The sequence below is a fragment of the Urocampus carinirostris genome, chromosome 16, assembly GCF_059441175.1.
Source record: "Urocampus carinirostris isolate Australia breed hairy pipefish chromosome 16, RoL_Ucar_1.0, whole genome shotgun sequence".
Classification (NCBI taxonomy): Eukaryota; Metazoa; Chordata; class Actinopteri; order Syngnathiformes; family Syngnathidae; genus Urocampus; species Urocampus carinirostris.
In genome coordinates this window covers 33,259,069-33,272,116 of record NC_142364.1, presented here as the reverse complement: position 1 = coordinate 33,272,116, position 13,048 = coordinate 33,259,069, and the positions used below count along the sequence as shown (strand labels likewise).

General features: G+C 37.1%; 1 protein-coding gene across 2 annotated transcripts; it reads left to right on the top strand.

Moving 5' to 3' along the window:
* Nucleotides 1-406: 406 nt before the first annotated feature.
* Nucleotides 407-11,901, top strand: june (JunE proto-oncogene, AP-1 transcription factor subunit). 2 transcript variants are annotated; one of them, XM_088319831.1, is made up of 3 exons: nucleotides 432-505; nucleotides 4,149-4,281; nucleotides 7,628-11,901. In XM_088319831.1, exon 3 carries the CDS (start codon nucleotides 7,791-7,793, stop codon nucleotides 8,814-8,816), a length of 1,026 nt encoding a protein of 341 aa, XP_088175957.1. In that variant the 5' UTR covers nucleotides 432-505; nucleotides 4,149-4,281; nucleotides 7,628-7,790; the 3' UTR covers nucleotides 8,817-11,901. The 2 variants fall into 2 exon arrangements, with proteins under 2 accessions (XP_088175956.1, XP_088175957.1); XM_088319830.1 differs by lacking the exon at nucleotides 4,149-4,281 and having other exon boundaries at nucleotides 407-505.
* Nucleotides 11,902-13,048: the final 1,147 nt, after the last annotated feature.

Sequence of the window (13,048 nt, the reverse complement as noted above, 5' to 3'; positions counted from 1 at the left end):
CACTTTCATTCAGTCAAAACAAAATATTGATTTAAATACTAAGTAAACATACATTGCCTATTACACCAATTTTATTAATTATTTAAAAAAAATCGAGGAATTTGTATTCGTTTACATAGTGGAATCCTTACTTTGGTCACCGCCATGTTTATCTGGTGTCTGGTTGCGTGCTGTCGCAATAGTTTTCGTTTTCATTAGACAACAGTGTCATCTAGTGGTCAAATATTACACACAGTCTCTTTAAGAAGAAAAAAACCATTTGATTGTTTGATTAATCGTTTCAATATCTGGCGACTAGTTTACTATTAAAATTGTCGTCAGTTGCAGCCCGAATCGAAACGTGGCAGGAAATACGCACGCAAACTTCATCGCCTGAGTCACTTGATGAGAGCGAGAAAGTGAGTTTAGTGTGTTGGAGAGCGCGCCTCTGCGCGTGCGCGAACGCGCTGCCTGACTCACTCAGTCTGCTCTCAGATGCTTTCGACGTCGCTCTTCTTGCTTCTATGTGAGTATCCAACATCTTTATTTTATTTTTCTCTATTTATATTTTTGGAGGGGAGTTTCTGGGTCTACTTTGTCGGTTTGACTGGATGGAGATGTTTGGTCGTGTTCAGGCGCGAACCAGAAGGCGCGAATTCTTCAAGTTAGTTGAGAAACTTAATGAAGTCTGTCGTGAGATAATATTACATAGGAAATTTCACCATTTTTTAAATTTCCACCAGTGCTGAATCAAGTATACTCTTTGCATTATATTAATTAATGTATTTAATGTGGTGTTTGTGTGCGCGTTTATGCGTGCGTGCATATTAGTGTGTGAGCGTGCGTGTCTGCATATGCCCGCGTGGGAATAGTCCAGTGTTTTTCAACCTTTTTTGAGCAAAAGCACACTTTTTTAAAGAAAAAAATCCCGGGGCAAACCGTATTTCGACAATTTTTGAAAATTAAACCCCTGCACTAGTTTGTTGTTGTTGTTTTTAGCCTAAATTATCACATTGCTTAAATTGACAGTACTGTATAGGTTTTTGGTATCTTTCGTGAACACCTTTTGTGGAGGTAGTACAGGTTATTATTCATTTTGGTGTACAATTTTGCTGTCATTTTTGAAGTTTTGTTTTTTAGAAACCTAAAAAAAAAAACCCCACAATAAACATACCCAAAATAATACTTAAAATTAACAAAATGTAACAGCCAGATATTTTTTTTAACGACTACATATCTTTTTCTTTTTTATATACATAATACGAAAATAATAGAATACATGAGCACAATTGTGTGCAAGGTTTTTGCATGATTTGATGTATTATTGTTATTTTTCCGTGCGTACAAAAAAATGGATAGAAAGAAATGGCTTAGTGGAAGGCCTTTAGAGCATATTGCACTTCCTTATTTAAAAGATTCTCTACCTGCCTAGACAAGGTCTCACAGCACACTAGTGTGCCCCAGTACACTGGTTGAAAACCAGCAGAGGTTATTCGTCGTTGTATTTCTCTTTTTGAGCCATTTCACTTTTTTAAAAAACTGAATTTATTCCCTTGTCTTTAGAACAGCGTTTCTTAACCTTTTTGAGCGAGGGCAGCCTTTTTTCACTAGAGATAAATGGTTTTAAAAAGTAATTTCTAGCACCATTTTTTTCTCGTTTTCTTTAAACCTTAAACCATAGGTGTGACCAGCATTTTCTGAACTGTTTTCCTTGATAAAGGACAGGATAGTCAAGTCAAGTCATGTTTATTTGTATATCCCTTAATCACAAGACATCTTAAAGGGCTGTACAGACTAAAGAATTTTACACACAATTATTGCATCATCACCTGATCTAAAACCTATATGAGGGCAAAGAAAAACACAAAACCTCAGCATGAGGAAAATGAAGAAACTTGAGAAAGGACCACACATGATATTTAGTGGGGGAGATTCCGCCATTGGAAAACACAGTTGAGTTTCATCTGTATAGCAAAGGAAACTGATATTATACTTGCGAAAAATATCACCTGACGTAAGCATATAGAATAGATGCTGAAATTAAGGGGACCAAGTACTGAGCTCTGTGGAACGCCAAAGGTAACACTAAAGTGCATTTAGAGGTCATTTCACCATATCTAACACAATGCGTCCTATCTGAGAGTTAGGATTTGAAACATTAGGGGAAAGACCAATCCATCTTTCTAGTAAGATATTATGGTCCTACAGTGTTGAAGGCAGCACGGAGGTCCAGCAGCAGCAACAGTGATGAAGCGCTGGAGTCCATTGCTCAGAGAAGATTGTTGGTTACCTTAGCCAGGGCTGTCTCAGTAGAGTGATACGCCCTGAAAACCTGATTGCATAAATTCAAAATAGATAGGCTTGAATATGATGAAAAACGCTAGATAAAAAAAAATGTGAACAACACAGCATCAAAAATACTTCACTGCCCTGAAATGTTTCTTTCAATTTGACACAGAGCCTTGTACCGCTCTTGCCCCCTTCTCGGTTGCGTGTCTGTATGCGTCTTTGGGACTTTATTATTCAATTCTAGTGATGATAAAATGTGCCCCACCGTTTGGAGGCTTGTTGTTAGAATGCCAGCTTTAGCATTTGTGAGGTGTTGGCGTTTTCTGCTAATTGTGTTATTAAGGTTTATTTTGGTTTCCATTGGTCATTTAAAAGCATTAAAAACATTTAATTATTTTTTGCCCAATTGGAGGCCCCTAAATAGCAGCATATATATATATATATATATATATATATATATATATATATATATATATATATATATATATATATATATATATATATATATATATATGTATATATATATATACAAACATATTTTAAAATACTCGTAGGATGAGAAATGTACCTGACATGATTGTCATCTTGTTGCTACGGGTTCCGCCCAAAAACCTTGTGAAGGATTGGCAAAAAAAAAGAAAAAAAATAGTATGGTTTGGTCAGTTTCAGTCTCCTTAGTTTGTATTCGTCTTCATTCTTTGTAGCACTTGCTTTGGTTGCACTACATAATAATGCTACACCTAGTGGTCCAATATTAGTTTGCGCAGAATTTGTAACTAACATCTTTGCAATCTCTCTTTTATCGGGAGTGCCCCATTCGTTTAAAAAAGAAATGTTTAAAAAAAAAGGGTTCAGTTTGTGTGTATGCTTGCATCGGAAAAAAAATGGTTACAAGCGTAGATGTAAACTTATGCACTTGTATTTTATGCACAGTAAATAAAAAACTGCACAGTACTAATGATAAAACTACTGTATAGGTAACAATAAACATGAAATATAACACACATAAAATTATTTAAAATTCTCTCGTAATTTTCTCGTAATTTCCCACCACTGCTGTTGAGCTGCCTTTAGTACTTAAAGCAGTGCTTCGCAATTATTTTCGGTCACATGGTAAAAGGTTATCTCTGACTATGCCAAATCTACGCCTTTCGGTCCATTTTTGCTGAAAAAGAACTAAAGAGTCTTATCAGCGTGATTGGGTCGTAATGTCTTTAAGTGACAGCTTTATTCATTTGGCTTCGTGCTGTCCGCTGCCAACATTTTTAAAATAGCAAGCTTACCAGTCTTTGCTCGTCTCCCACATTGGTCGCAGTGGAGTATTAAGAGGAGGCCAATATTTGGAGCCAATATTCATTTGCTGTAAAAGCTCAAAATTTTGCGTAAGATTTTTTTAATAATACAAAAATAATTAAAGAATATTGGTTATGAATTCAAATTACTAGCTGTCTGAAACATTTTATAATAAATACATTTGAATTTCAACACAACTAACATGACTAATCGTTCACTTAAACCAAAAACTCAAAGTGCAGGGAATAAAATTAGGCTTAGCAGCGTTTAAGAGTATATAAAAACGTATATAGCTTACTGATTTTTTTTTCTACAATAAATAAATGAATAAAAATGTCAATACAACCAACATGACTTACATTAACTCAAAATTTCAAAGGATCTGGTGAATTGAGAAGTGTGGGCTCTCGTGTTGTAGAGCCAGATTGATGAAACTATTGTTATATAGATGTGATATTCTTATCTTCTGTATGAGTGAAAGGACTGAAAAGAATGGAACATAATTTCTATTGTTTGACATTTGTATCTACATGGTGGAAAACCCAAGAGAATTGACAGTATTGCTGTTTTGTGTTGTCATGGGGAAGAAACCTTTGTACAGTATCTGTTCACCAGTGTGGTTTGCAGCATGAGTTACTTCCACCCAAATCATATCAGTGGATGGATTCAAGCAGTGGTCCACACAGCCTCATTCCAACACACAATGTCTTTATTTTACAGGTCAGTCTGTTGTTTATACACTAATGATTTACACATTACGTATTGTTATGTTTGTAGCAACATTTTTGACTGTAGAGAATGAGTGCTTATTTTTAAGTTTTAAGAGGTTTTTTTGAAGGGAAAAAAAAAGAAAAAAAAAGAGCTCACAGAGTATCCAGTCCAGTTTCACCTCTTTGAAACAGAGTGTGCCTTTTATGTATTTTATCCAGATGTGTTACTTTGAAGGTGATAGTTGAAAGAGTACGAGGATGAGTGTGCATGTTTGGTTATTTTATTGAACATGCACTAAATTAACTTATTTGGAACTTTGCAAAGGAAAACTGCTTATTTTATTTTTCGGTTAGCTTGTTTGGATATTTGACTTGACTTTGGAGAATGTTTGTTATTGATTACTGTAAATAAAATTATATCAGTGGATGGATTCAAGCAGAGTGGTCCACACAACCTCATTCCAACACACGATCTCCTAATTTTACAGGAACCCTGTGGGTGAAGGCTAGGCCACTTTAAAATAAGGATATTGTGTGTTGAAATGAGCCTGTGTGGACCACTCTGCTTGAATCCATCCACTGATTTGGGCAGAAGTGACTCACATCGTACAGCACAAATACGGCACAAAGGTTCCTTTCCCCATGACAAACCACTGCAACAATACTGTAATTTCCCTTTGGTTATCCACCATGAAGATAAATAGATAAAACAACAAAAAATGGTCTTCAATGTAAATATAAATGTTCTGCATTTATACAGCGCTTTTCAAGTCAATGAAGACCTCCCAAAGCGCTTTACAATGTGGTTCACACTTTCCCCTTTTACACACACTAACTAACAGTATCAGCATGCAACTAACTACCTGCTCATCGAGGGCATCAGTATCTTGCCCAAGGACACTTCGACATATAACTTGATCCCAAGACGAGCGCTTTACCTCCTGAGCTACTGCCGCCCAAATACTTATACAATACTTTTCAAAGTAAAATAAAGTTCTCCCACTCTTATATGAGGGTATTACCGTAATAGCTAAGCAATCAGCCTTTCGCTTGATTGACAAACTAATGTAATGATAAGAGCTAATATATCATTCTCCACCCAAACCTGCTCCCCTAAAACAAGTTAACTACACTTTTTACGCTATCTCTTAATCATACACATGCTTTTCTACCACGGATGTTTAAAAATTTCAATATTATCAGCGGTCTTGATTCACTGGCATGTCGCGGCTCAGGAGTCAGCGGAGCTGCCGTGGTTTACTCCACTCTAACGTTATTCTTCCTGCTTCATGGGCTCCGCCCCGGTGGCTTAGCCAATCAGAAGGTGCCAAGTGGGTAGTGTGTGTGCAGGAAGGCAGGCAAGAAGGAAAGAAATGGTCAGCTGTATCGGAGCCTGAATGATTGACCCGTCAAAATAATAAATATAACAAAACCAATATCTGTCAAATTCCCAAATATCGGTGCTAACAATCAGTGCGCCCGATAATTGGTTGACCTCTAGTATTAGTGTTAGTAACAAAACATAGGATTTTATATTTCTTTGAGTTTTATAAGAAAGTTAAGACAATACTCCACTGCGCACGTCAATGGTAAATGGTCTGCATTTATACAGCGCTTTTCAAGTCAATGAAGACCTCCCAAAGCGCTTTACAATGTGCTTCACACTTATCCATTCACACACACACTCACACACCAATAGGGAGTCAAGCTGAGTATACAACAATATAACAGTATCGTTTTTTCACGAATTATGTTGGTAGTGAGACATTTTTTTCTCCTCGCAGCTGTCCAAAATTCACACAACTTCCATTTCTATTATTTGTGCATTTTGCAGAGTCGCAACACTCTTCACTTCCCTCAAAAAGGAGATCGCGGCTAAGGATTTATTTTTTTTACGAATGTTGGCTTTTTTTAATATAGTTATCATTTGAATCTTTGATTTTGGGTGGATGATACTTAAAAACAGGGTAGTATTGATCGATACCATTCCAATATCGATGTTTTTTGCTCAAAAATGTTATGATCAGCTAAAAATTCAACTCTTCCCTCTTGAGTTAGTTTTTAATTACAATAAACACAGCAGAAAGATTTGGGGCACTAAAATGTTTTATTTTTTCATTTGATATCTACATTACAAATGTCAACAGTATAAAAATAGATACATCAATAGCAGGAATAGATGATTGATCGATTGATTTCCCTGTATCAAATCAATCTATACCTCTGAAATACACTATATGAGGTAAAAAGACCTTCACTTGCAGACATATACACACAAAGTACATGTGATATTTCAGTTTATATTTATTCATAAAAAGATAAATTTCATCTTATTTGTCTAGAATCACTCTGAATTAAAGTAAATAAATATATTGTGTCCCTTTTTTAAGCAATAAATCTGATAATATACATTGAAAAACCTCAAAATAAATTAGGACTGGCTCATATGTGTTAGTGTGTAATTCAATCAGTATCTAAATAAATATAATAAATGTAAATGTATAAAAATAGCAAGTATACAAACATGCTTCATGTCTTTTATGAGGTGGGGACTAAGGTTTTTTTTAACCATAATTAATCACACAAATACCATAATTGCTATCTAAAAAGAAAAGTTTGTCTAAGTTAGATTTATGAGTTATGCAAAAATGCTGTTTGTTTCATTGTCTGCAATATGATTGCTTGACCGTCTTGGGCACTAATGCAACATGCACAGCGTGTTAAGGGAAGCTTATTTAGCCAAAAATCCTTATTTTTGCTTGTGTTATTAGTTGGACAATATAGTATAATTGTATTGTGACTATTTTTGTTTGGCAGGCGGGATTTATAAGGCTAAATGCAAACAAAAACTATGCCAGTGCGTGTGCCACTGCCGCCTAATGCAAAAAAAGGCCCATTCCAAAACCTAATGTGTTCTGCCCTGAACAGCGATGATAAAAGTAAGATAAAGGTGATAGGAGCTGTGGAAAACAAAACATGATGTTTCCTTTGAACTTAGTTGGGCATAGTTAACACATATATAAAAAAGATAATATTTAACTTTTAAATTTTGGATGGTGCCTCAAACGACGCACCCCACGTTTTAAACAGATTATTGAGCCTGTAAATATGGTTTGTTCTTTAGTTTCAATTGATAATAGAGTATTTATTAAATGAATACATTAATGGATTCTACATTGCAGATATTGCCTATCCTAAGTTCTTTTTGGAATGCATCCCCCACAAAAAAGCGGAATAACTGTAATTTTAGATCGCTTCTATTTGCAAAGAAAGAATCATTGAAAACCCTTTTAAGAAATTGCAAATCAACTTTGTCTAAATGTGTTTTTCTTGTTCTGTGTTATTTCTACCTGTAGACCCACATGTACTCCTGCTTGGACTTGCATTCTGCATTCTCCTTCTCATCTCATGTGATTGTTCTCCATCCACTACCCACTGACGCCAGAGGAACGTTTCAATCACTTATGTTATTGAGGTTAATCTGATAATGAAGATTACCTTGAGGAGAATTCCTCATCAATGACAGCCAAGATGGAGACTCCTTTCTACCACGATGACTCCCCCGCCCTCCACAGCTTCAGTCAATATCCGGAATATGAACGTTACGCCGAAAACAAGATGCTGATGTGTAAGAAGACCATGTCAGTAGGAAGCCATCATTTCACCGGTGGTGGTAGCGGAGTACCAGGAGGAAGGAGTACAAACCCTAACAACCACGCACTGACCAACACCGGCTCCCTCATGGCATCAGCAACACCTTCAGCCGACATGAACATGCTGAAATTGGGCTCCCCTGACCTGGAACATCTGATCATCCAGTCCAACCAGGGTTTGGTCACCACCAGCCCTCTGTCTAATGCCGCCAACCCGTTTATCTACAGAAACCAGGCCACTAACGAGCAAGAAGGCTTTGTCGATGGTTTTGTGAAAGCGCTCGCTGACCTTCACAAGCAGAATCAGCTTGTGGGAGGACATATGTCACCATCCTCCTCCTCCAATGTCTCTTTGCAAACATCCTACCAGAGGAGCCTGATGTCCTCAAGCGACATACCCATCTACACCAACCTTAGCAGTTACAACCAGGGACAGATGCCGTATTCTGGAGCCCAGATGACATACGGTGCCAGTATGGGTCATACCGGCAGTGGAGCCCATCACACGAGAGGTCCAGATGCGCCTCAAACTGTTCCTGAGGTCCCGCATCTATCGGGAGACCCTACGTCCACACCTTCCCTTTCCCCCATTGACCTAGACACACAAGAAAGAATCAAAGCCGAACGCAAGAAGCTCCGCAACCGCATTGCGGCATCCAAATGCCGCAAGCGTAAACTCGAGAGGATCTCACGACTGGAGGAGAAGGTGAAGATCCTCAAGAGTCATAACTCGGACCTGGCCTCCACTGCTTCCATGCTGCGGGAGCAGGTCTCGCAGCTCAAACAGAAGGTCATGAGTCACGTCACTAACGGCTGCCAGATTGCCGTCGGATCTCCCAGCAAATCTGGAGGAAGAGGCGGCAGTGCTGGGAGCGAGGACTCCAGCTGCTGAGAATGTGGGAGGGATGTAAGGGGAACACAGGAAGAAAATCAATCAGATGATTCTGAAAAATTGGGACTTTCACTTGTGCTTGATGCTGTTGAGCTAAGTGAAGGTGGCACAGGGTCAATTAAGGTCCTGTTTAGCCAGCACTGGGGAAGAATTCAGAGCGGACATGAGTTCCTTAGCCATAGGGAAACTGGAAAGATTTGCATTTGTTGTTTAATGAGACAGTTCTGCAGGTTTTGACTCAACTTTGAAACACTTTGAGAAACTGAGCTATTATTTATTGTTATTATTATTAATTATATTTATTCGTGTATAACGCACACCCCTAATTGTTGATTAGAAATAGATATAAAATTATGTTTCACTTTTTCTCAGCTCAATTCGTTGTCAAATACACCAAAAAGTGCTTTCCCTTATCGTGTATTTTCCGTTTTTTTATGTCTTTTAGGAGGACTTTTTGTCTTCTTGGTTCTCTGAGATTCTTTTTTGGTTCAGTATAAATTAGTGTGGTAATGAGATAAAACTAATGATTTTTATGAGTCATCTATATCCCTATCTCACTGGTGTTTAGGATTCCGTGGCCCGGGTTTGATTCTAGTTGCCTCCAAATGTTTTGTGATCGTGGTCAGCGATATTGTTTGACTGATTAAACATTGCACGAATATGGTAATATACTACCGTATAACCTTGTGTATAACACACACCCAAATTGGAGTTCTTTTTTTAGGTAAAAAAAAAAGTACGTTATACACAAATGAATATGTTAATTACATCTGGTCATACTTCAAGTGGATTTTTCCCCTGGTTAAAACACTTAAAAGAATAATTTGAATCAATTTATAAATGATGAATTCAACCAGTGTGAATGCATCATTATAATCAGTGGTGTTAATTATTGAGCAACTTGTCGAGTGCTTTTGATTAGACTGTCACTGTCGGTTCGTAATTTGCTGGAACAGACATTTGTGTTTTGTTGGGTGATTGTATTTATTTTGTGTGCTTTTTTTTTCAATACAAGTGCGCTTTTAAATTACCGTCATGGGTCCAGTTTTCAAATGTACATTTTGGGAAATATTCATGTATTGCTGCTAGAAGTCGAAAATGTCATCAGATCATTGTGTTAAAAGAGATTAAAGTTAAATAATCATTGTTTCCAATTTTTTGTGTACTGCATTTACTTGGGAAAAAAGTCCTATTGTCTTTTTAAATGTTTCTTCCAATGAGGTCTTTTTTTTAGGAGTGAAGCATATTGGATTCACCTAAGATATTTTTTTGGAAGATCTTCTTCTGAGTATTTCTTTGAATATTATTACTATTTTTTCTTTTAACAATTTTCTGCTGTTCGGAATGTTTCTCTTTTTTGGTATTCTTTAAATTTTCATAATAATTTCCTTCTGTTTATCAGATGTTTAGTGAATAGCTTCCTTTTCAATCAATGTGTTGTTGTGTGACTTTAGCTTTAGAAAAGTTCTTTGTGTTTGGTTATAGGGGAAAATAGAAAAGTCTTTGTGAAACATGTTTAAACAATTGAGGAAAACTGAAAAATAAGGCATTGATTCTATGAACGATAGAAATTTTACTTGGTTTGCTTCTTTTGGAGGTGCAGCGTGTAGGGACAAAATTGTTCCCCACACAATTATTAAAAAGTATGTTGTGCTTAGTTGTACGTCAGGTTTGGATGATACAAGGGTTGAAAGCAGGCGCCAGTTTTGGGCGTGTTACTGAAAAATAGTAGTTAGCAGGGTTGGGATGGTAAGCCTTAAAATGTAATCCGATACAGTTACTAATTACCTGTTGAAAAATGTAATCAGTAATGTCATCCGAATACCATAATGTTAGAGTAATGTAACTAGTGCAGTATTAAGCACATTCGCCTGATATCTTAAAGGTCCTTGGTTCGAGACTGGGTGGAAACATGTTGGCCTGGAGAGGGATAGGAGCCACCAGGCTGTACTTGCCCAAGACACACCACAGAAAATAAAGCACCTACGACCGTAGTGGTGAAGTGATCCAACCAACCAACTTGATTACTTTCGATTAATTATGGATTACTCCGATACCGAATATGCTGTGTGTGTGGAATGAGACGGCTGAGAGAGAGGAGCGAAAGGACATGGCGAATGTAAACAAAGCTACTGCAAACGCGGCAAAAAATAAGAGTTAAAATTAACACACACTGGACTTGAGTATTGTCCTCTGTAGTGTGCAAAATAAAAATGCTTTTGTATAAAATTGTAATCCTGCAAAGTAATCCTTATCTTTTTTCTGTAACCAACGGAATGAGATTACATTTTTGTATCCTGATTATGTAACGCCGTCGCATGTATTCCATCACTCCTCAAGCCTGGTAATTAGTTACAGATAATAGTTGCTTTTAAAAGTAAGTACTTTACATCGCAGATTATTGACACCCAAAAGTAACACCTTACTCTGAAAGTAACTAGCTAGCTACAAATGGCCGTATGAACTCACATTAAAGCCAACGCCCTCAAGCTTTTGCCAATCCATCAGGCAGACATATTGTTAGCCCGACATCTCAATACTTTTTTAAGGTAATTACTTCAGGGAATTTTGCTAAAATTAGGGCTGATTGAACGATGGCTGTGTCCTTGCTGGAACCGTTCTTCCTCGTTGTCTCTGAACTCCAAAATGTGATAGTTTTTCTGTAGGAGGATGAACATGACAAAAATATTTGTTGTTATGTTTCGTCGAGGTTGACCCAAGCACAAACAGAGAGCTGAATGACTCAAGTTTATTTATGTAGAGGGGGAATTGACAAAAGGCTAGAAACAAAAAAACAAAGTCCCGAAAACACTCATGTGGGCAAAACTTAGGAAGTCCAGAATGGATCACAATAGGTATACTTATGCAGGAGATCAGGAACATCAAGGGCAAACAAAGATGCGACAGCTTTTGCTGTTGGCACCGTTCTTTAATACTGGGTTCCGGATTAGAGTCAAGTGAAGAACAGCTGTGTGGGGTCTTCCAGTATGTCTGCCTTTTGGCTTGTCCTGGACGAGGGTGACCTGGTATATCCTAACAATTATTTTTCCTATGCTTAATATCTGTAATAAATATTAACAACTCACTTTTATGTATGGATCTCTCTTTTTCTTTAATACCAAAATAGGTTGATGTAAGGCTTTTATTTTCTTGTGGCTCCAGACATATTTTTGCTTTGATTTTGGGTCTTTCAAAATTGTGGGTTGCGATCGACTTACCAAAGACGACAACCAGGATAAGAAGTTTAAGTTGATTAGAAATCGATATAAAATTATGTTTCCCTTTTTACACAAAATAATAAACAAAGTAAAGAGTTGGCAAACTGCAACGGTATGAAATCAAATTTATAATGTAAACAGCAAAGCAGCAATAGATCACTGCAATTGTTGGAAATTCTTTTTTCAGCCCATTATCCTCACTAGGAGCCCATCCCAACTGACTCTGGGAAGTGAGCGGAGGACAATTGTACTGATGGCCAACCAATCACAGATCACACTCAGACAACAAGTCACCAAGATACTCATTCCTGGAGAAAATTTTGACCTGTCAATTCTCCATCCAAGCATGTTTTGGGTACGTGGGAGGAAACTGGAGTACCTTGAGAAAAGACACGTAGTCATGGGGAGAACAGGCAAACTCCACACAGGTAGGCTGATAGCTTCAGTCTAACCCAGGACTTCTGAACTGTGTGGCTGTCGTGCTAAATAGTCCCACCGTGCCACTATTTATGTGATAATGATCAATCTAATTCACACATAATAAAACATTAACAGAAGCAAATTTCATGCTTGTCAACTAAAGTTAAATAATCACTGTTTCCATTTTTTTGTGTACTGCATTTACTTGGGAAAAAAGTCCTATTGTCTTTTTAAATGTTTCTTCCAATGAGGTCTTTTTTTTAGGAGTGAGTAACTACGAGTAACTATAAGCTACTAAAAACTGGAAAACATTAAACTAAACATGAAGTATGCAGACATGAAATGAAAGATGAGCCAGTCTAAAAACTGGCAAGTGGTTCATGTGAAGGAGATCTAGGGGGTATGTACAAAATTATTTTAATCTGACTTTTCAATGATATTATTGAGTAATAATTATTTATTCTCATATACTATTCAAGCACTTCTCATGAATTTTTTTTTTAAAAAGCGCAAACTATTTCAACTGCAGAAAATGTTGCACATGTCATGATTTCCTAAGTGAAGTCACCTGGGGCAATCGTTTGGCGCGCTGGA